Source organism: Dipodomys merriami, unplaced genomic scaffold (genome assembly GCF_024711535.1).
Source record: "Dipodomys merriami isolate MVZ:Mamm:240054 unplaced genomic scaffold, mDipMer1.0.p SCAF_1, whole genome shotgun sequence".
NCBI lineage: Eukaryota > Metazoa > Chordata > Mammalia > Rodentia > Heteromyidae > Dipodomys > Dipodomys merriami.
This window is the reverse complement of record NW_027202270.1, coordinates 7,114,001-7,137,492: the sequence shown is the minus strand read 5'-3', so window position 1 is coordinate 7,137,492 and position 23,492 is coordinate 7,114,001. Positions and strand designations below refer to the sequence as shown.

General features: G+C 47.8%; 1 protein-coding gene across 4 annotated transcripts in view; it reads left to right on the top strand.

Moving 5' to 3' along the window:
- Armc9 (armadillo repeat containing 9) overlaps positions 1-23,492 on the top strand; it is a 117,372-nt gene that overhangs the window by 68,497 nt on the left and 25,383 nt on the right. For all 4 annotated transcript variants that reach the window (XM_070015025.1, XM_070015035.1, XM_070015009.1 and 1 more), the window contains one exon: positions 17,608-17,712. In XM_070015025.1, coding sequence (XP_069871126.1) covers positions 17,608-17,712 — 105 coding nt within the window. The remainder of the gene's footprint in view (positions 1-17,607; positions 17,713-23,492) is intronic.

Below are 23,492 nucleotides of genomic sequence, written 5' to 3'. Positions count from 1 at the left end.
AAGCTCTTCAGCTCAAGGCTAGTGCTCTACCACTTGAGCTACAGCGCCACTTCCGGTTTTCTGGTGGTTTATTGGAGATAGGAGTCTCACGGTCTCTCCTGCCTGGGCTGGCTTTGAACCGCGATCCTCAGATCTCAGCCTCCTGAGTAGCTAGGATTACAGGCGTGAGTCACCAGCGCCCGGCTTGTCCTTCTGTATTTTTAAATTCTAATGTTTCCTCTTGAAATAGTCTTGTATCCTTTTAGGGATTTTTTTATGTTTTGACTGTCTGATTTATTGATGTATAATTTTTCATTGCATTCCCTTACTGTCCTTTTTTTTCTGTAAATTCATGAGAAATGTTCCCATGTCCCATTTTCATTCCTGATTTTAAACATTTAATACGTCTCTTGGTCTCTCTAGCTAAAGGTTTGTCATTTTTTCTGATCTTTTCGTAGAACCAATATTTATGTTCATTTTGTGGGTTTAATCATTGTTAATTTAGGACAGAGCCCCTGGGGAGATTATAGACACTGAGCAAACTCTCAGGTCAAATAAAAATAAATCATGTGAAACTGGGCGTGGTGCTACATTGCTATTATCTGAACTACTCACAAGGCCGAAGCAGGAGGATCGCTTGACCATATAAGTTTGAGACCATCCTCAGTAACAAGCTTGTAGAGACCCTATTTATTTAGATCCTGTCTCGAAAGAAAGCAAGAGAAAAAGGAAGGGAGGAGGGAGGAAAAAAAATAGAGAAAGAAAGGAAAAGAAGGAAAGGGAGAGAGCGAGGAAATATCCTGTGAGGATTTTCAAGAATTTACCAGACAGGTCAAACAATGCCATTCTTTCCTGGGAATGCTGCATGTGGGGAACAGAATGTGCTGGTTTCTCTGGGTGACCACTCCCTCCTGGTGTTTCCCTTGGTGGCAGGACTGGGGGGTTTCCCTGCTGCTGTGGAGCTTGGCGGGCAGGGTAAGAAGGGGCAAGTTTAAGTGCTCTGACATTTACTGTTGTTACTGAGAGATGGCCATTTGTCTTGCATAAATACTGCTCAGATCACTGCAAACCTTGGTAATTTACAGAGAAACTCGAAACTGAAGTTTCCAAATCAACAGAAACAAGCAGATCTTATCTGTTTTTGCTCTGTTCTGGTTGCTTTTATGGAGAAACGGATTTTCAGAAATTCTTTACAATTCCTGTTGGCTACCTGCCCATCCTGTGCTCTCAATGGTGCTTTTATCCCTGCATGAGTTTGTATTACTATGAATTGGACATTGGAAAAGTATTAATTTACCAGTTCTTCCAAATGTTTCATTACACCTTTCATTAGACCTCATCCAAAAATTGCATTAGTGCCAGCAGGCGCTGGTGGTGCATACCTGTAATCCTAGCTTGTAAGGCTAGGAGGCTGAGATCTGAATATCATGGTTCAGAGCCATTCTAGGCAGAGAAATGTGAAAGATTCTTATCTCCAATTAACCAGCAGAAAGGCAAAAGTGGAGCAGTGACTCAAGTGGTAGAACAACAGCCTTGAGTTTAAAAAAAGCCAATAGAGAATGCAAGGCCCTGAGTTCAAGCCCACACACCACACCCACAAAATTTGCTGGGCGCCAATGACTCACACCTCTAACTCTAGCTGCTCAGGAGGCTGAAAAGGCCAGCCTGGGCTAGAAAGTCTGAGACTCATCTCTAACCACCAAAAAGTTGGAGGAGCTGGGAAGGTGGCTCAGTGGTAGAGTGCTTGCCTCCCATGCATGAGGGCCTGGGTTCAATTCCTCAGCGCCACATAAGCAGGAAAAGCCAGACGTGGCTCTGTGCCTCAAGTGGTAGAGCTCTAGCCTTGAGCTGAATTATTCAGGGACAGCACCTTGGCCCAGAGTTCAAGTCCCATGACTGAAAGGAAAAAAAAAAAAAGCTAGAAGTGGAGAGTATTGTTTTTGAGCACAGAAGTTCAGGGACAGTGCTCAGGCTCTGTGCCAGGATTGGCACCCCCTAAAAAAATGCATTAGTTAAGATCACTACTAATCTCACATTGTGTGCTATATAGCACACAATGGCAAAAACCACATTTTCTCCTGAAAGTTTAAATTTTATTGTTACTAACAAGTAGTATAAGTTGTTTCCTTGAAATGGCAGGCTTACTGCAATGATTTCTGAGAAACTGCCTGCCCCAGACCCAAGTGTGAATAGCCAGTTTGTCTGTCAGTTTTTCCTTGAAAATGTGCTGTTTAACTTGCAGCCCAAGTCATTTTCTGGTGCTTTCCCTCATGAGAACCATAGAGCAGAAGTGCTTTATCTGAGCATCCTCCATGCTTATACAGAATATTGAAAAGGCAGCCAAAAGGGTGGTTTAATATGATCAAGGACTTCTCTTTTCTTTTTTTCTTGTGCTAGTCCTCAGGACCTGGGTGCTATCCCTGAGCTTTTTTTTTTTTTTTTTTTGCTTAAAACTAGAACTCTACCACTTTAGCCACAGCTCTACTTCCAGTGTTTCAGTTTTTGGGGTTTTTGGAGCTAAGAGTCTCATAGACTTTGCTGCCCAGGCTGGCTTCAAACCACGATCCTCAGATCTCAGCCTTCTGAATTGCGAGGATTATAGGTGTGAGGTGCTGGCACGTAGCTTGGAAGACATTCTTAAATGAAACTCTGTTCACCTACCTGTCATAAGTTATTATTTGGATATGAGCCCCCCACAAAAAATATTTTTACTGTGTTGAAAGCTTGATCCCTGCTGGTGGCTGACATAATTGGATCAGTGCGTCCGCTGATGAGTTCACAGCTCAACAGGCTAATAGATTGCAGTGTGGCTTAGTTAGGGGAAGGGAGGTCATGAGGATATATCATGTGCCTTGGAAAGGCACATTTTGTCCCTGTCCCTTTCTTGTCTTCCTCTGAAAGGACCACTGCCACACCCTTTGGACACCATGCTTTTCTACCTCACTTCAAACCCAAAGCAAAGGAGCCTGTCAACTGTGGACTGAAACTCTGAAACCATGAGGCAAAATCAAGCTTTCCTCTGTGAACACTTGGGTTTGCATGCCGGTATTCCCAGTCACGCAACGTGTGACTGACCCATCTGTGTATCTGCTGCCTCTGTTTGTGCTAGCTGGAGCCTTACCCGTCACTGCTTTTGTCCCTTGTACCAGTACTCCCAGTGATCCATGGAAGTCAGCAGAAGTGGCAGCACGTTAAATATTTCGCTGGGTTTTGTTGCCAGGTATTAAGGGATGATTAGTCACTGTTGATCCTGAATGAACACAGGCAAAACAACAAGTCTAGGTGTAACCCTGCACTTGGGTTTGCAGCCTAATCTTGAATTCAGCAGCCTGTTATTTCATTGGGAGGTGGCACCAATGCTATTTTCTTTACTGCCATGGCATCCTGTGAGCATTCACTGATTTCAGTCAAGCAAAGCGATTATGTGTGTTTCTCTAGCCATGGTGATAGGATTATTTCCCCGTGGTTTATCAGTGTCTGCATCTTTACATGTCTTACGGGTATGGATAATTTTAGATTCATACATGCATACACAAAATAATACACAGAAGTCCTGTATATCCATCCCACAGCTTAACGACTTTTAAATTTGTAGTTTAAAAAGTTATTACAAAAAGCCGGGCACCGGTGGCTCACGCCTGTAATCCTAGCTACTCAGTCAGGAGGCTGAGATCTGAGGATCACATTTCAAAGCCAGCCCAGGCAGGAAGCTCCGTGAGACTCTTCTCTCCAATAAACCACTAGAAAACTGGAAGTGGTGCTGTGGCTCAAGTGGTAGAGCATTCGCCTTGAGCTGAAGAGCACAGGGACAGCGCCCAAACCCAGAGTTCAAGCCTCTTGAAAAAAAGTTATAACAAAATATCAATCTTTTACTTTTAAAGAGTATATCACACTTTTTAAATATTCAAACCTTTTTGGTTACTAAATTCTGAATTCTTGGTTTCCAAATTACACTCCTACTTAACTGATATTATTATAATATTCAAATATGCATAACTTACAATAAGATAAATATTGAAATCTGTAAAAAATCAAAAAGATGGCATACTTTCATTTTCCTGTTAGCCTACAGTAGTTATACAGAGGCATTTTTTTTAATTTGTAGTTATACTCAGGTTCTTTAGTTCTTTAGTTGTTTCTCCTACATGTCAGAAGATATTTTTCTTCTCCCTCTTTCCTTCTATTCCTAATTGATTAGGATAACATTAAGCCTACAGATAAATCTGAAGAGAAGTGATAACTTTCCAGTGAGGTGTTTTGCTACATGAACTAGTATGTCTCCATTGTTTTTAAGTCTTTCTATGATATGCTTCAAATCTGCTTAAATACCCCATCCATGTGACATGAGTCACTACCTTTTTACCTTCTACTGTGATTAACTCAAATGTGAACAAGTGCAAATGTGACTCATGTGAAGAAACTGATAGAGCTGGACCAGTGTGATAGTCCGATGACTTATCATCCTTTTCATTGGTGCCATTGTCATCATCAGTATCAGCAAGAAGTCATCTCCAGGCCAGGTGCCTGGCTCTGCCGCAGCCACATGAAATACGGCAGCTCTGTGCCTTGCATCCTTTTTCCTCTGGCTCCGGGGGAAGCATGGCATCATTAGAGGATCCTTGGATAAGGTTCAGCCAAGGCTGGCAGAGGAGCAGAGACTGAAGTGAAAGACGCTGTGTCACTCAGCAGTGCCCAAGAGGCAGGGGTATCACAGGGTCACCTGGGTAAGTGCAGAGATGGTGAGGAGGCAGAGGGAGAGGAGGAAAGGCTGCTAGAACCTTCATTATTCTGGCTGTGGGAAACTGAAGGCAAGGCGGTAGAAAGAGGCTTAGTGTGGTCTCCTTTGGGTCATTTCATTGGTGCTGGGGTAAAGAGGCTACCCTAGTTACTTGGCCCATGCCACTGGGTGTGTGAGTCCAGTACATAGGAGGTCCCTGGGGTATGAAGTCTGGATTGCATTTTTAAAAAGCAGGCTGGGCCAAGTGCCCGTGGCTCACACCAGTAATCCTAGCTACTCAGGAGGCTGAGATCTGAGATCACAGTTCAAAGCCAGCCTGGCAGGAAAGTCCATGAGACTCTCATCTCCAGTTAACCACCAGAAAACCAGAAGTGGCGCTGTGGCTCAAGTGGTAGCTGAAGAGTTCAAGGACAGCACCCAGGCCCAGAGTTCAAGCCCTATGACTGACAAAAAAAAAAAAAAAAAGCAGGTGGAGGGCATATTATTGTCTGTCACTAGAAACTGGCTAGCCTAGGAGGGACAGTCTCCCGAGGACCAGCAGGGCACCCCAATAAACCCCAATAAACGTTCCAGCCTCATCTTCCCAGAGTGACGGACACTCTGGTCTTCAGCCTCTCCCACCCCTCAGTTTTCCTGCTTCTTCACCTGGGTTCCAGAGCTGAGATACTACCACCATGGTATCTGCTCATACATGACTTCACATAGGCCCTTAGTTTTCACCCCAGCTTAGGGGTGAAAATAAAGGCTTGTATTTCAAAAGAAGCTTTTATCAAAAACTGAAGGAAAGGCTGGGAATGTGGCTTAGTGGTAGAGTGCTTGCCTAATATGCATGAAGCCCTGGGTTCCATTCCTCAGTACCACATAGAAAAAACTGGAACTGGGGGCTGGGAAGGTGGCTCAGTGGTAGAGCACTTGCCTTGCATGCATGAGGCCCTGGGTTTGATTCCTTAGCACCACATAAGCAAAAAGAAAAAAGCCGGAAGTGGCACTGTGGCTCAAGTGGTAGAGCACTAGCCTTGAGCTGAAGAGCTGAGGGACAGTGCCCAGACCCAGAGTTCAGGCCCCACGACTGGACCCCCAAAAAAAAAAAGAAAGAAAAAACTGGAACTGGTGCTGTGGCTCAAGTGATAAGAGCATTAGCTTCAAGCAAAAGAAACTCAGGGACAATGCCCAGGCCCTTATTCCAAGCCCCAGGACTGGCCAAAAACAAAAACAACTAAAGGAAGAAATATAGCAAATAGAAGATGAGCTATATATCCAGATGTCAGTGGAAGAGCGGTGGGTGTGAGCACCAGTCCAGATGTCAGTGGAAGAGCGGTGTCCCAGGCTGGACCACCCAGCCACAAGCAGGCCAAGCTGTTAAGCGAGTTGCAGCCAGACTGGCAAGAACTGGGACCCAATGGGATCTGAGAGTTGAAGAGGGAGGAGAGCAAGCAGAATTGTGCCTGTGAGAGATTCATTCAGCATCAGAGTTCAAGTTCACTGGAGACCCAGAGAGCCCAAAAGTGTGAGCACACTGTGGGCAGGGTTGTGCTAGGAGCTTTGCTTTCTCTCTTGTGTGTGTGTGTGTGTGTGTGTGTGTGTGCACGCACACGCGTGTGCACGTATACATGTGTACAAAGTATCACTGAATAGCCTAGGCTTGGCCTCAAAATTAACCTTCCTGAGTTCTGGGATGACAGGTGTGTGTCACCAGTGCTTAAGTAGGGCTGTCCTTAGCCCCATTTTTTTTTTTTTTTGGATGAGAAGAACAAGGTTTAGAGAACCCCAGAGGCCCAGGGCATTAACCAGTGGGAATGAGATTAAACCCAGCCTGGCAGGAGAGCCATGCACCCAGCGCCCATCCCCAGGCTTTCTTGGAGAGTGGGGCTGAACTTGTCTGAGCATGCCCAGAAGTGGAGCTAGGAGGAATGAGGAACTAAAGAGCTGTCATTAGGAACCAGGGCTAATAACTTTGAGTAGCTGGGAAAATAGGAATGGTAGAACCATGAGAAGCCATGATTTTAGCTTTTAGATGTGAGATGCATGGAAGGCCTGGAAGCAAACAGGTCCTGACCAGCATCCCAGCAACCCATGACCCTGTGGAGGGCCGTGCCTCCTCTCTCCCTGCCCTTCCCCCTCCACTGTCATACACTTGGGCCACTTGCAGCTGCTTCAAGGTTCAAAGGCACAGAGCCCCCTCTGCTGACGGCCTCCCCCCCTGGACAGTTTGCTTGCCATGGGATGGGTAGACCATTACCTCATTAGCAGAGAAATGTCTGTTTTATGTTGATATTTCTTGCCAGGCTTTTCCATTATTTAACCAAGTCAGTAAGGAAACTAGGGTTTCTCCCAATTAAGCCATTGGCATTTTTCTAGTACCTTTTCAGCTTCTCCTGGGCACCAGATCATGTCTGGGTGCTCTGCCCCTAGGTGACTCATGGCTGCTGCCCTTAGGTCCACTCTGGTTTCTATGGAAACAGACATGAGATGCCTCAAAACAGGGTAAAGGCTTCTAGATGCCTTGTGATTCCTAGGCATTTACAAATCCTATTTGTCTAGTATCCGTTTCCTCGGAGACAGATACAGAAAAGGTCAACCCATTGGTCTACAGTAAACATTTTCCTCCCTTGGGTAATTTCTTTAAAAAATAGGCTGAAATAGTGAGTTTTACCTGTCATCACAAGTTGTTGGAATATTAGTACATTCTATATTTTTGTCATTTTTAACTATCCAATAAATACTTAGAATTTAAGAACATTGTGCAGCATTCCATCTTATATTTTTATTTAATTAATAAGTTTATTTCTGCCGAATCAAATTACCATCACTTGACATTTAAAAGTGAAACAGTAGCTGGGTGCTGGTGGTTCATGCCTGTAATCCTAGCTACACTGGAGGCTGAGATCTGAAGGTCATAGTTCAAAGTCAGACTAAACAGGAAAGTCTGTGAGACCTTTATCTTCAGTTAACTACCAAAAAGCCAGAAGTGGAGCTGTGGCTCAAAGTGGTAGAATGCTAGCCTTCAATTAAAAAAAAAAAAAAAAAAGCCCACGGACAGGCTGGAACTGTGGCTTAGTAGTAGAGTGCTTACCTCGCATGCATGAAACCCTGGGTTCAATTCCTCAGTACCACATAAACAGAAGTGGCACTGTGGCTCAAATGGTAGACTACTACCTTGAGCTAAAGAAGGTCAGGGACAGTGCCCAAATCCTGAGGCCTGAGGTCAAGCCCCAGGACTGGAAAAAAAAAAAAAATCATGGACATTGCCCAGGCCCTGATTGTAAACTCCAAAAAAAACAAAACCTAAAACCCTCTTTGTTCCATGCTAAACAAATACATACTGGGTTTTGTTTTTTGTTTTTTGTTTTGATTTGGGGTATTTTTTGGTGCTGATATTGGAACTTGAACTCAGGACCTCATGTTCTTCCTTAGCTTTTTGCTCAAGGTCAGTACCCTTACCATTTGAACCACAGCTTTACTTCCTTAAACACATATTTTTGGTACACTAGTTGTTAGCTTTTTTGCTTTATTTGCTTTATAAAAACATTGGTTGAAAGGACTACAATATATATCTTTCATTATCTCCTCTGAGTTAATACTGATTTATTTCTCATAAAGCATGAAAACTTTACATCTATTTGGCTCCACTTCTGTTCCTCTTTTGTACTCTGATTGCCATAAATAGTATATCGATACTTGCTTTCAACTCAGTGTTGCATCTTAATTCTTACAAAGCAACTAGGGGAAAGGAGACATATATATCTATACATATCTATTATATATCTATATATCCATATACCTGTATATAGATATATATAACTCTTCACTGATGCATTTATCATTCCTATTAATATGGGTTTGTTACCAGCAAATTTTCTCATTTTGTGTGTGTGTGTGTGTGTGTGTGTGTGTGTGTGTTGTTTATTTGTTTTGCAGTACCGTGGACTGAACCCATGCTTTGCATATGCTAAGCAAGTGCTCTACCACTGAGCTACATTCCCAGCCCTTGGTTTATTAAGACAGAGCTTCATTGTGTAGCTCAGACTGGCCTTAAACTCGCTATGTAGCCCAAGCTGGGTTTTCCAGCCTTGGGCTCATGGTCTGTTTTTAAATTTGGGGCTTATCTTTTTCATTTATCTTTTCTGTGAGACAGGATCTTGCTGTAACCCTTGCTGGCCTGATCCTCAGGCCTCGGCCTCCCACATGCTAAAATCCAGTGTCCTGACATTACTGGGGTTTATAAATGTGCCACATTTTGTACTTGATTTCTGTAGAGGAGAAATGCAGGATCTACTCATGTTCCATCAGACCCTATGGAGATAGAAACAAATGTCTTCTTTGGAGACAAAGCAGACCTTAGCCAAATAAGCAAATAGGAATGCAGTATGTCATGTGGAGAGAAGTGATTGGAAAGACAACAGAAAGGACGCAGTGAGCCTCATGGTGGACAGAGTGCTATTCTGCCAGTTTACACTGAGAGCTAAAACTGCCAAGTGAGTTTGTAAATCGTTGCTCGAGCTTGGCTCCTGGGGGACTTCAGCTGAGCCTCAAGGCAATGGCCAAGTGGATCTGTGGATCTCGCACAGAGGGGCGGATGCATCTAGCCGCACTTCACCCTGCGTGGCCTGACCACTCTGTACAAACACGCTGCTTTCTCTTAGTGGGCCATCTGTTGACTATTAAGCTAGAGAGGCTTATCCTGGTCTTCAGCCCCTGGGCTAGGTGTTGGGTCTGAGTGCACCAAAGTCACAAAACTCACCAAGGTGAGCTGCGGGTGTGGCCCGCCTGCCTAGGGTCCCTGTGCCTGTGAATGCTGAGGGACCCAGGACTCACCATTCTGCTATTCTTGTCACTGTCTTCCAGACAGTGACAAGGTGCTGTGACTCATCGTCTGAAAGTCCCTTGTATCTTTCATTTCCCTCTCTGTTCCCTGTTGTGACCCAAGCCTCTCTCTGCTCTCTCTGCAGACTGCCCATTTCCGGTGCTCGTGGCCTGTCACGCATGTGGCAGGACATCGTCTTAGGGGGAACACATGGAGGGATGTGATCACTTAGTTTTTGACCTAAGAAATTCTTTTAGACTTTCCAGAAGCTACAGAAAATAATAGCCACCTTAGGATCTATCGCTTCTCCTTCGCCTCCCTCCCCAGACTCCAGAAGTAGCTGGATGATTGTGTGCTTTCCACATCGATCTGGTTCCATATGCACTGTGTTTATGGTTTGTTTGTTTTACAGGGCTGGGGTTTGAACCCAGGGCCTTGTACATGCCAGGCAAGCACTCTCCCTCTCAGCTATATCTCTAATTTTATGTAAGTGGTTTAATAGTCTATGAATCATTTACCAACTTGCATTTTTCATTCAGCGGTAAACATTAGTGGTTCATCCCTAGCACACTGCCTCGTTCATGCATGCAACTGCAGCGTGGCTTTCTACCAGGAGAACAAACCACTCTCCAAAGAAGGGGGAGGTCACACCGGGCCACCGACTCACTGGTTAAGGGGTATGAAGGTTTCCCATAGTTCTGCCAAATTGTACTCCAAAGGGACTGAACCCTTATATCATTCCACAGTATCCCCAACAAACACCTCCTTTTATGCCAGGAGAGGGGCTTGAACTCAGAGCAATGGAGCATCTTACTCTCACTTAGCTTTCTCTCTTAAGGGTACTCTACCACTTGAGCCACACCTCCAGTTCTAGCTTTTTGGTAGTTATTTGTAGGCACGAGTCTCGTGGGCTTTTCTGCCCCAGCTAGCTTCTAACCATGATCCTCAGATGTCAGCCTCCTGAGTAGCTAGGGATTACAGGCATGAGCCACCAGCAACTAACTTACCATCATTTTATAGAAAAGAGAAGGATAATCAACTATTTTTTAAATTTTTTTTAGAAACATGTTTAAAACTCAAAAGATACCCTGGTCATCTTCTCTAATTATTGACATAGAAAACCGTTTGGTTATTACCATTAAATCTATTCACAGATTTTGACAGATGATCCCCAACATAACCTTGGCCAAATAGTGATATTTGAAAATATCTTGACAAATACGGTACCTGGATTGGCTTCAAACCTCAATCCTGAGATCTTTGCCTCCTGAGTAGCTAAGGATTACAGGTGTGAGCCACCAGAGCCCTGGCCACATGATCCCTTTTTAAACATTTCTTTGTTTAGCTTTACATAGTAAAATCTTGAGTTGTGGTCAGGCACTCCCAGACTTCCTAACTTGGACATCAGAAATAAGTGTCAGCAAGCAAATCAAGCAGCTAACACAATAGTCAAAGAAGCAGGAAGTCTCTAGTTAGGGTCTCTGGGTTTTATTCTGTGGTTATTTAATGAACTGCTTAGGTGGTTAGACCAGCTGTCACAGCATTTTGTGAATGAGGAAGTAGATGTCCAGAGCAACCAGTCACCATGGCTGAGGTGTCACCACACAGCCCTGGAAGAATCAGAGCTTGCCCACATCCACAGCCCGACCAGGAGCACGCCAACGGGACAGCGCCTGACAGCTAGGGAAATGGCCGCCCACAGCGCCAAGCCTGGGCACCTCCGTCCGCCTGGCTCTCCCAAGCGGAAGATTTTCCTGGAGTTTTGTAAGAGTGAAGTGTCCAGTTTAGGGCAGTGAGGAGCATCTCAAGTTTATACCTCCAAAGAACTCTTGTAATTCTTTTCCAGTGGCAAAGCACACTGGCTGCTCTCACCGGCCCGTGTGAGCCCACTCCCACCCAGTCTGCCCTCGGCATTCATCTGCAGGAATCTGAGTTTTCCCAGTGCATTCAGTGGTCAGCCCGTTTTGTGTTCAGGCCAGTTGCTTCGAGTCGGATTTGTCGGGGTATTTTGTGTCTAAAGCCTCCAGTTAAGAATCTCGTAGTGTCATAGGATCTCACGCTGCTCTGCAGAAGCCTCGTATTAGAACATCTAAACTTCATCTCGTCTGCAGGGCCTTTCTCTTGAGGCATTTTTAATCTTGGAGCTACCGTTCTCACTCTGCTTCCCCAGACTGGTAATCTGATGCATTCTGCCCAAGAACATAAAGGCAGTAATTTTAGTAAAATTCCTCCAACAATGGTATTTAAGACCCACCCTAGGAAGGCATTTATTCTTGAAGGCTTTCCTTATTCATCACTGCCATGCTTCACAAAGTGGATTTTAAGTGCTGTGTGGTGTTCTTGGCATTCAGGAGCCACCCACAAGCGCAACAAGCGAGGTGCCCCGTCCACAGAACACACCTTGCACCCAGCCAGGCTGGCACCATCCCTGCCAGTGCGCCCGAGCCATCGTTCCTGTCCCCTCACCCTCCAACTTGTTTCAGTCCACTCGGCACCCACCCAAAAATGGGAGCAGGTGTTACTCAGCAAGGCTCCATTCTGGCAGGTCCTCCCATCGGCCACCCCACCTCCCAACCCCAATCAGGCGGCTTCCTCCGCCTGCCTTGTCCATGCAGTTTCCTGAGCGTGGCGGGAAGCCGGCTTTTTTGGTGGTTTTGGCATCTGGCTTCAATACAAAACTTTTTAAGTCGTGACATTCACACCCATTTTCTTACCACCCTGCATTTTGCGTGTTAGCCCTGTGGCGTTTGCCTGTGCGGCATGGTAGAGAAACTGAAGCAGGAGAAGCAGTGTGCACATCTTGAGCGTGTCAGTCAGTTGTAGGACCCTGGCTCTTCCTGTTCTCTTTCTGCCAATGTTAACTAAGCTGCCGCCCCAGGTCACTGGTATGAATGTCTTACATATGCACAGTCCAAATGCAGGAATTGTCCTGGGTTTGGGGGGGGGGCTGTCAGTTATTAATGGACATAATTATAAGGTACTTTTAATTAAAGAAAAACTTAAGCGTTAAAAAGCAATTTGAGCTAGGCCCTGATGGCTCACGCCTATAATCCTAGCTACTCAGGAGGCTGAGATCTGAGGATCTCGGTTCACAGCCATCCCAGGCAACAAAGTCCATGAACTCTTATCTCCAGTTAAGCCCAGGAAACCCAAAGTGCCTCATAGTGGTAGAGAGCAAGCCTTGAGCTCAAGAGTTCTGGGGCTATACTCAATCCAAGTTCAAGCCCCGTGACCAACAAAACAAAAACACACACATTTGAATAAGTGAATCTGTATATGTACTGGGATTTGAACTTGGGGCCACGTTCTCTCACTTGGCTTTTTGTTGTTGTTGTTCCCAGCTAGTGCTCCAATACTTGAGGCACACCTCCACTTCTGGCTTTTTGCTGATTATTTGGAGATAAGAGTTTCATAGATTTGTCAGCCTGGATTGGCTTCAAAATGCAATCCTCACATCTTAGCCTTCTAAATAGGGTTAGAGGTGTGCGCCATTGTCTCCTGGTCTTACTTTATCTGTGGTGAGGGTGTGCGGCTGGCCAGCGTGGTATGTATAGGTTGATTTGCCAGTGAACAGGCCTTATATATGTCCCAGTTGTGTGGGCAAAGAAATACCTGCGCTGGTAATGGCTGGGGTCAGCCGTTGCATCTTTCCCTTTGAAATGGAATGTGGACATGTGTTTTTTGTTCCTTCAGGTTTTGTATTTGCTCCTGGCAGGGAGGGGGGCTGTCAGGAGTGTCTATGAAACTCTGATTCACGGTCCCATTTCCAGCTGGGGCCCCGAGGCTTATTCATTCCCTGGACAAGAGTGAAAGGCTACAAGGCCCAGAGCCTGCCACTCACAGCACACAGAGGCCCGCCCTGGGTCCCCACGAGCAGTCATTTTCCCCCAAAGAAGTACACAATATGTACACACAATCCGATCCCTGCGATGTTACTCTTGATAAACTCAGCTCAAGCCAAGTTGGCAATCTTCCAGGGCCAGCGCAGAAGGGGCCCGGGGTAGGGGCCATGCATTCGTTACCCTTAGAGAACCCCTAGTGAGCTGCCAGGCCGGCAGGCCCCCTAGCACTGGCCAGCTGCCCTCACCATGAAGAAGAGGACTGAGGAGGGCTTAGCGCAGCGGCGGTGTCAGGAGCTGGGAATTCTCCACCTGTGACTGGAGCAGGGAGGGGAGAGGGACTCGTGCAGGGACCAGGGCTGCAGCCCTGGTGAGCCTTCCCTTTCCTCCCCTCTCCATGTTGAGTTCACCTGCAGCAAGCACCAGGGCTCCGTGGGGCTGAACTCACCACGTAGCCGAAGCTGTCCTTAGCTGAAGATGCTCCTGTCCCTCCCTCCCAAGTGCTGGGATTACAGGAATGTGTCACTGCCCACCGTGGAGTTGTTTGTCCTCTTTTTCAAATTGTCTTAGGCTGTTCTAGCTCCTTTGCCTTTCCATATAAATTTTAGAATAATCATCTATGTCTTTAAAAATAAAAAACTTGCCAGGCGCCCCGGTGGCTCACGCCTATAATCCTATTTACTCAGATCTAAGGATCCCAGTTCAAAGCCAACCAGGTCAGGAAAGGCTGGGAGACTCTTATCTCCAATTAGCCAACAGAAAACGGGAAGTATGGCTCAAGTGGTATAGGGCTCGCCTTGAGCTGAAGAGCTGAGGGACAGCGCTCAGGCCCAGAGTTCAGGCCCTAGGACCAACCCCCCCCCCAAAAGAAAACAACACTTGGGCTTTGATACAAGTTGCACTGTATCAATGTTATCACGTAGGGGTGGGCTGGGAAGGTGGCTCAGTGGTAGAGAGCTTGCCTTGCAATGCATGAAGCCCTGGGTTCCATTCCTCAGCACCACATAAGCAGAAAAAGCCGGAAGTGGCCCTGTGACTCAAGTGGTAGAGCGCTTGCCTTGAGCTGAAGAGCTGAGGGACAGCGCCTAGGCCCAGAGCTCAGGCCCCACAACCGGCGGGGGGGAAAAAAAAAATGTGACAAACCAGTGTTATCACGTAGGGGAGCACTGGCGTCTTCACAGTGTTGAATATCACAGTTTATGACCGAGCGGTGCTTCTCCATTCAGATCCTCTGATTTCACCACCACCTTTACAATACTCAGCCTGTACATCTTGTAACTTCTCTTTTTCCTTCTTTGTTTTCTTTTTTCCCCCTATAAAACTGTTAGAACTACACCTAATCATTTCTTTGTGAATGTGGGGTCTGTGTATGTGTGCGTGTGTGTGCGTGCGCGCATGCATGCACTCGCCAGTACTGAGGCTTGAACTTGAGGCCTGAGCTCTCACTCAATTTTCTCTCACAGCTGGTGCTCTACCACTTGAGCCATGCCTCCAGTCCACTTTTTTCTATTCTTTTACTTTTTTTTTTGGGTCCGGTTGTTGGGCCTGAACTCTGGGCCTGGGCGCTGTCCCTCAGCTCTTCAGCTCAAGGCTAGCGCTCTACCACTTGAGCCACAGCGCCACTTCCGGCTTTTTGCTTATGTGGTGCTGAGGAATCGAACCCAGGGCCTCATGCATGCAAGGCAAGCACTCTACCACTGGGCCACCTTCCCAGCCCCTCTTTTACTTTTTTTTTTATACAAAGGCAGGCCATTGTGATATGCCCATGCATGATATATTATGATCAAGTTCAGCCCATTTTTTAAAGGATTTCTATACTATTTTCATGAGGGATATTTCTTTTTCTCTTTTTTTTTTTTTTTTTTTTTGGTACAACCTGTGTCTGGCTTTGGTACCAGAGTAACACTAACTTCATAAAATGACTTAGGAAACATTGCCTCTCCTGTTTTCTGGATTATTACTTCTTTAAAAGCATAGTTGACTTCTCCAGTGAAACCACATGGTCATGGAGTTTGTTTTGTGAATTTTTAAATTACAAATTTGTTTCCTCAATAATTATGCATTTATTCACATTAGCTATATGACATTGAAAGGCCTGTAATTGTGTTTTTCTTCTTAAGTTGTCAAACTTATGTGTGTCGGGTAGCAGGTCATGAGTCCTTATTAACAGTTTCATGTCTATAAGGTCAGTAGTGATGTCACTTGTTGCTGTGTGTGTGTGTGTGTGTGTGTGTGTGTGTGTGTGTGTGTGTGTGCGTGCGTGCGTGCGTGCGTGCGTGTGCGTGCATGCACATGTGTGAACCAGTACCAGGGCTTGAACTCAGGTTCTGGTGCCTTCATTCAACCACCCACAGTTGGTGCCCTACTATTTGAGCCACACCTCCAGTTGAGCATTTTGCTGGTTAATTGGAGATGAGAGTCTCAGATTTGTCTGCTCAGCTGGCTCAGAACTGTGATCCTCAGGTCTCAGCCTCCTGAGTAGCTGGGATTACAGGACCTGGTGGCCCCAGCCTTCTGTTCCCTTCTACTGTGGAAAACATGTGTTGTCTTTCTCTCTGTCAGGCTTACTGGAGGTCTGTCAATATTATTGATCGGCTCAAGGAACTAGCTCTTTAGTTCACAAATTTTCTTTTTTTCCATTCTCATTTTCTTACTTTTTCTCTTACTTTTTCTTCTCTGCATTAGGGATTGAACCCAGGACCTTGCAGCACATGCCAGCCAGACTCCATACTTGAGCCACACCCCATCCTTTCTTTTCATTTTTGTCTTTTTGGCAAATGTACTGGGTCTGAGCTTAGGGCTTCCTCTTGCAGCCTGTGCTCACGCCTTAGGATTTCTGTAGGCAGGGCACCCACTTCTCAGGAACCATATCTCCAGCTCGTTTTTGCACTGATTTTTTTTTTTTTTTTTTTTTTTTTTTGTCGGTCGTGGGGCTTGAACTCTGGGCCTGGGCGCTGTCCCTCAGCTCTTCAGCTCAAGGCGAGCGCTCTACCACTTGAGCTACAGAGCCACTTCCGGTTTTCTGGTGGTTTATTGGAGATAGGAGTCTCACGGTCTTTCTTGCCCGGGCTGGCTTTGAACCGCGATCCTCAGATCTCAGCCTCCTGAGTAGCTAGGATTACAGGCGTGAGCCACCAGCGCCCGGCTTGCACTGATTATTTTGAAATAGGGTCTCGCTCTTTGTCTGGGCCTGCCTGGACCACAGTCCTATTTTATACTTCCCACTGCAGCTGGGATAATGGGGGCCATCATGTCAGGCTTCTTCTGTTGGGATAGAGTCTCGAAAATGTTTATGCCCAGGCTGGCCTGGAACTGTGATCCTCCCAAGGAGCTGGGAATGGTAGGTGAACACTACTTCACCCAGCCTTTATTTTGTTGTTGAGATAGGATGTCACACTAACTTCGCCCAGGATGGCCTCAAGCTCATGATCTCCATGTCTCCAATTCCCGAGTAACTTGAGATTAAAGAAGGAGCACCATCATGCCCAGCTTTTTTCCTTTTCATTGATTCTGTTTCCACTAACTTGCTTTGGCATATTTTTCCTCCTCTTTTGCTATATTCTTGAAACTGCCTCTTTTTGTAATTTGCTTCATAACATTTGTAATTGCTCATTGTGAAACATGATGGCTAGTCCAACGTCTGTCATAATTCTAATGACTCTGTCAGATATTGGCTCCTGCCAGGCATGATGACACATGCCTCTAATCCCAGCACTTAAGAGGCTGAGCTAGGAGAACTGTTGAGTTTGAGGTCAGCCTTTACCATCCAGTCTCACAGTCCCATGAGGCCTGTACATGTGACTGGACTCTTGTCTGTTGGCTGACTTGACTGACCATTCATGCCCCTGGCACCCTGACCTCACACAAATCCTAAGGACAGATTAGGAGAGATTGCAAAGGGCTTCATTGGACCTCTTCCTGCCTCAGCCACAGCCATGGATGGGCTGACTGAGCATCACTTCCCAGGGGGCTCTTGGCCTTCTCCCCTCATCCTCATGGGGAGGTTCAAGCAGGGCAGATGGCCCCCAAGGCCCTATGAGCTACAACCCCATGTGTTGTTGTGTTGGATGCCTTCCTGTTTGGTGGCAGCTGCACCCCTGGGGCGCGGCCCCTGAGGCCTGCGAGATGCAAGCCCGTGCGTTGTCATGTGTGAGGCCTTGGCATTCATGGAGCTGCACCCCTGGGGCACTGCCCCCTGGGGGCCTGTGGCAGTTTCCAGAACACTCACCTTGTCTCCTTTGAAACAGGAAGACCACGACACCATGGAAGCCGACCTGGACAAGGATGAGCTGATCCAGCCCCAGCTCGGAGAACTCTCAGGCGAGAAGCTTCTGACCACAGAGTACTTGGGAGTAAGTGCCCCGTGGGGGCGGGGCTGGAGCGAAAGTGCACACGTGGGACTAGAGTCTCCAGTGAGGCTCCTTATAACACCGTGTTTACCAGAGGCCAGGTTAAAATCGGGCATGGTCACTCACACCTGTAATCCCAGCTGGGCAGGAAGTAGAAATAAGAATTGTGGTTTGAGCCTGGCCAGGGAAAAAAGCTCACGCTGTAATCCTAGCTACTCAGGAGACTGAGATCTGAGGATTGTGGTTCAAAGCCAGCCCAGGCAGGGAAGTCTGTGAGACTCTTATCTCCAGTAAACCACCAGAAAGCCGGAAGTGGTGCTGTGGCTCAAATGGTAGGGCAACTAGCTATTATCTGAAATGCTGAGGGTCAGCGCCCAGGCCCAGAGTTCAAGCTCCATGATCCACACACACACACAAAAAGCACGTCTCTGAAATTAAAGTAGAAAGGGCTACAGGTAGAGCTTAAACCTGAAGCCCTAGTTCAAAACCCCAGTGCTGCCAAAAAGAAGATGATCCCATTGTTGCGTTGGTCTCAGCGGTCGTGGAGACGCATCACAGGTGGACATGCTGGTGTGCAGAAGTGCAAGAGGAGGAACAGGACCAGCGGCGCCTGCTGGACCCTGCAGCGGCAGCGCCATTGCCCCTCCATTCCCAAGCGCTGATCCTGCAGCGGCCTCGCCATTGCCCCTCCATTCCCAAGCGCTGATCCTGCAGCGGCCTCGCCATTGCCCCTCCATTCCCAAGCGCTGATCCTGCAGCGGCCTCGCCATTGCCCCTCCATTCCCAAGCGCTGATCCTGCAGCGGCCTCGCCATTGCCCCTCCATTCCCAAGCGCTGATCCTGCAGCGGCAGCGCCATTGCCCCTCCATTCCCAAGCGCTGACCGGCAGGTAGGTTAGCGCAGGTGGAGGCTGGTGCCCAAGGAAACAGTGTGGAGAGGGACGAACGGACTGAGGCAGGACCTCTCCAGTGGGGAAGAAGAGGAGCCCTGAGCACAGAAGGCCAGTGGAGAGCCTGAAGACGCAGTGTCAGAACAGAGGAGAAGCGTTTCAGGATGCACTGGCAGCATTGGAAGCCACTCTAGAGGAAGGGCCCATATTTCACTCCACCTGAGCACAGCGGAGTAAGTGTGTGATTTATGCTTTCACATGTCAGCTTAGATTTGCACTCTGGCTACTTTGGGCTGCGTAGACTGTAAGGATAAGATGAAGGAAGAGCCAGACATTAGGGGCTCATGCCTGTAATCCTAGCTACTCACAAGGCTGAGCTCTGAGGATCATGGTTCAAAGCCAGCCCAGGCAGGAAAAGTCTGTGAGACTCCTGGGCCTTGGACCATGACTAGGCCTCTGTTTCCCTTGGAGACACACGGGCTTTGTCAGAGCGCCTGGGCCTCTGGATAGGACGCGCATGGGGGGTGGGGGGCCTGCTGCTTCACAAGCTGGCGGTGAAGAAAACAGGGCAGATGGGAAAGAGTTCTCTGGATGGCCGGTGAGGACACCTGTGCCTGTGTCCCTAACCCTCAGCCCCAAACAGCCATATAGCATGTGAACGCCAGCAGCGACATTCCCTGTGGCGCATGGACCTGACTCCGCCCTCTGGTGATGGCATGTGGCACGTGAACTCCGTGAAGTGCTGTGGCGGTCACATGCAAAGCAGAGAGGCCCAGAGCACCAGATCATCCCACCTGCCCATAACCCAGATGTTGGCATCTGGAAATGACAGCCACATGGACGTGGAGACCAAGGGATTCGCCTTCCTTGGTGCTGTGATGGGAGCGGCGTCTTGGCGGCCACGCGTCCAGCACAGCCATGCGCGGGCATGGAGGAGGCCGCCTCATCTCCCCGGGTCCCTCCCCTCTCTCCTGTGTGCTCTCACCCCCCGTGGTGACATGCGCACGGGGTGAGGGCCGCCTTCGTTTCATGAGTCAGGACGCAGCGCAGCCTCTGGGTGCCCTGTGACCCATCCTGAGTCAGTCACCAGGAGGGCTTGTGTAGACACCCAGCCAGTGCCTCCTGCCCTGGTCACGCTGCCCTGGCCGCCCGGGCCCGGCACCTGGTGCTGCCCACCTGCAGCAGAGGGGTCTCCCTCTCCCCTCATCCTGGGGTGCACAGAAAGTCACGTCCTAACTGTGTGCTGAACGAGGGCCGCTGGCCACGGCCGGGCGCACTGCACCGGCAAGGAGCAGCTCGGGCCTCGCAGGCTTTCCAGGTTAGTCAGAAGATGTTGGCTTTTGGAAACATGCAGTCAAAAACAAATTTACACTCTTTGGGCTGGGAAGGTGGCTCAGTGGTAGAGCGCTTGCCTTGCATGCCTGAGGCCCTGGGTTCGATTCCTCAGCACCACATAAGCAAAAAGAAAAAAGCCGGAAGTGGCGCTGTGGCTCAAGTGGTAGAGCGCTAGCCTTGAGCTGAAGAGCTGAGGGACAGCGCCCAGGCCCAGAGTTCAGGCCCATGACCGACCAAAAAAAAAAAAAAAAAATTACACTTGAGCCAGTCACTGGTGACTCATGCCTGTAACCCTCGCTCAGAGTGGAGCTGTGGCTCAAGTGGTAGAGCATAGCCTTGAGGAGGAAAAAACAAAGCTCAGGACAGCACCTAGGCCCTGAGTTCAGGCCCCAGTAGTAGCACATACAGAAAGTATTTCAGTGTCTTTCTTGAAGCTGACCTGTCACGACAGAATACTAAAGACGTTTACAAAAGCAGCCACGGAGCAGTTGGAACCGTGTTTGCTGAGAGCTGGAAAAAAGAGCCAGAGTGGCAGGAGACGGACCGATCTCATCCTGCAGAGCCAGCACCAGCCAGGACCACAGCATGGGGGTTCAGCATGGTCTAGGAAGCTGGGCACCGGCAGCTCATGCCTGGAATCCTAGCACTTCCGGGCTGAGATCTGAGAATCATGGTTCAAAGCCAGCTCAGACAGAAAAGTTCATGGGACTCTTTTTGTGTGTGTGAAAATACTGTACAGAGGGGTTACAATTACATGGGCAAGATAATGAGTACATTTCTTATCAAGCATTGCAGCCTCCTCCTTTGTTTCCCCTTCCCGTCCCATCCCCCCACCCCCCTCATGGGACTCTTACTTCCAGTTAACCACCAAAAAGCTGGAAGTGGAAGTATAGCTCAACTGGTAGAGCACCAGCCTTGAGCAGGAAAACCCTAAAAGGTAGCCCTCAGTACGGGCTCTTTGGGAAGGGAATGGGGCGGGTAGGAAGGAGGGAAAAGAGAAAGGAGAAAAGGAGGGAGAGAGAGAGGAAGGAAAGAAATTGGATACAAAGAACAACCACAGTCCTTCCCAGCCCCGATGTGGCATGGCGCGGGGCTGCCTCGCCTGCTCAGTCGGATGGACATCGCTGCAGCGGTGCCCTCCGGCCCTGGTCTTCCCTCCCCCCCCCCCCGGTCGTGGGGCCTGAACTGTGGGCCTGGGCACTGTCCCTCAGCCCTCCAGCTCTACCACTTGAGCCAAGGCCCCCTAGTCTTTTTAATTTCACCTGACTGCCAAGAGAAGGCAGTTTGGAGGTCTTCAAAATAAAAGAATATAGAAGCTGGGCAGGTGGCGCAGGCCTGTAATGCCAGCCCTTGGGAAATGAGGCAGGGTCACTAAGAGGTCATGTCTCAGCTGGGTGAGGTGGCTCCTCCTTGTACTTGGAGCTACTAGAGACAAATGGGAAAGGATTGAGATTCGATGCCAGCCCTAGCAAAACCTTGAGATTCCCCCATGTCATCCAGTAAAAAGCTGGGTATCATCCCAGCTATGTAAGAATCATACATAGGGAAATCAGGACCCATGCCAGCTGAGCTAAAAGCAAGACCTTGTTCAAAAAATACAGCAAAAAGGGCTGAGACATGACTCAAGACAAGCCGCAGGCCCTGAGGTGCGCTCCACACAGCGCATAGATTTTCATCTGTATCTCTGTGTGATACCTTCTGTTCACCTTGCTTTATGGCAAGTTTGTGGTGCTTTATAAACATAAAAATTGTGATCTGAAGTTCTCTGAACACGCCCACCTCTAATCAAGAGCCTCACCAGTGGGGCGCCCGTAGCTTGCACTTGTCATCCTAGCTACCCAGGAGGCTGAGATCTGAGGATCACAGTTCAAAGCCAGCCTGGGCAGGAAGGAAAGTCTGTGAGACTTTTATCTTCAATTAACCACCAGAAAACCAGAAGTGGCGCTGTGGCTCAAGTGGTAGAGCTCTCATCTTGAGCTGAACTGCTGAGGGACAGCGCCTAGGCCCAGAGTTCAAGCCCCACAACCAACCAAAAACAAACAAACAAAAAGAGCCTCAGGCGTTTGGCCTTGGCTGACTAGAACATGCATGCATGCATGCGTACAGATGGGATGTTGCAGGTAAAGAGCCAAAGATTTCTTGGGCATCTTTAGTCCCTTTTAAGAGCTGTTTACCACCATCCCCTGCATCCAGCCTAGAGTCTCCAGAGCCCTAGCTAGAAAACGGGGTGGGGGTGTCTAGATACCCTCACCTGCCTAGAGGTAGCTTCTACCACATTGAATCCTGTACTGTAGATGCCCTTGGTAGGGATGACTCCTAAATCCTGCAGCTACTTCCACCTCCTGACCCCACCGCCTGTTCCATAAACACATTGACTCCCAACCATCGTTGCTCCCTGACTATAACATAACAGTTCCTGTGATTTGCTGGGAACCCAAGCTACTCACGAGGCTGAGGTCCAGAGGATAGAGGTTCAGAGCTAGCCTCGGCCAGAAAAGTCTGTGAGACTTCATCTCCACAATAACCAGCAAAAAACCTAAAGAGACTGGAGAGATGGCTCAAATGGTAGAGCACCAACCAAACAAGCACAATACTGAGTTGAAATGCTGATACTAGAAAAAAAAAAACAAAGTTGCGTAGTTCCCTCTGGAAACGTGAGCCAGGGAACTTGAGTCTGTGCTCACTCATTCTTGGCCCAGAATTTTTTTTTTTTCCTTGTAAGCAGAGTTGTTTCTTTTCTTTTCTTTCTTTTTTTTTTTTTTTTTTTTGGTTGTGGGGTCTGAAATCTGGGCCTGGGCGCTGTCCCCCAGTTCTTCAGCTGTAGACCAATGCTCTACCACTTGAGCCTAAGCCCCACTTCCAGCTTTTTCTGCTTATGTGGTGCTGAGGAATTGAACCCAGGGCCTCATGCATGTAAGGCGAGCACTCTACCACTGAGCCACCTTCCTAGCACCCAGAGTTGTTATTTTATACCAACAAAACATAATTTTTTAATTTGCATATCATAACAGTCTTAATACGTTTTCCTGAGAGGAAAGATAAGACATTCCACAAGTGTCCGTACAGAATTCTGTTGTATAGCATGCCCTTGAGGACTTTGCCATTTGTCCTGATATAGGGAGGGAGTCATTCACTTGAACATTTTGCTTTTATTTTTTTTCTTCTTTGGGTTCTGGGTTTATTTATTCATTTATTTTTTGTGCTGGTACTGGAGCTTGAACTCCAAGCCTCATGCTGTTGCTTGGCTTTATGGCTCCAGGCTAGGACTCTGCCACTTGAGCCACACCTCCAGTTCCTACTTTTTACTGGTTAATTGTAGATAAGATTCTCTCAGATTTGTCTGCCCTGGCTGGCCTCAAACCACAGTCACCAGATCTCAAGCCTCCAGAGTGGCTAGAATTACAAGCCTGAGCCACTGGCACCTTGGCACCTGGACTACTGGGATTTGCTAGGCAGGCTCTCTACCACTTGGACCATGCCCCCAGCCCGTTTGCCTTGATGTTTTCAAATATGGTCTTCTACTTTGTCCCAGGCTGGTCTGGACTGAGACTCTCCTATT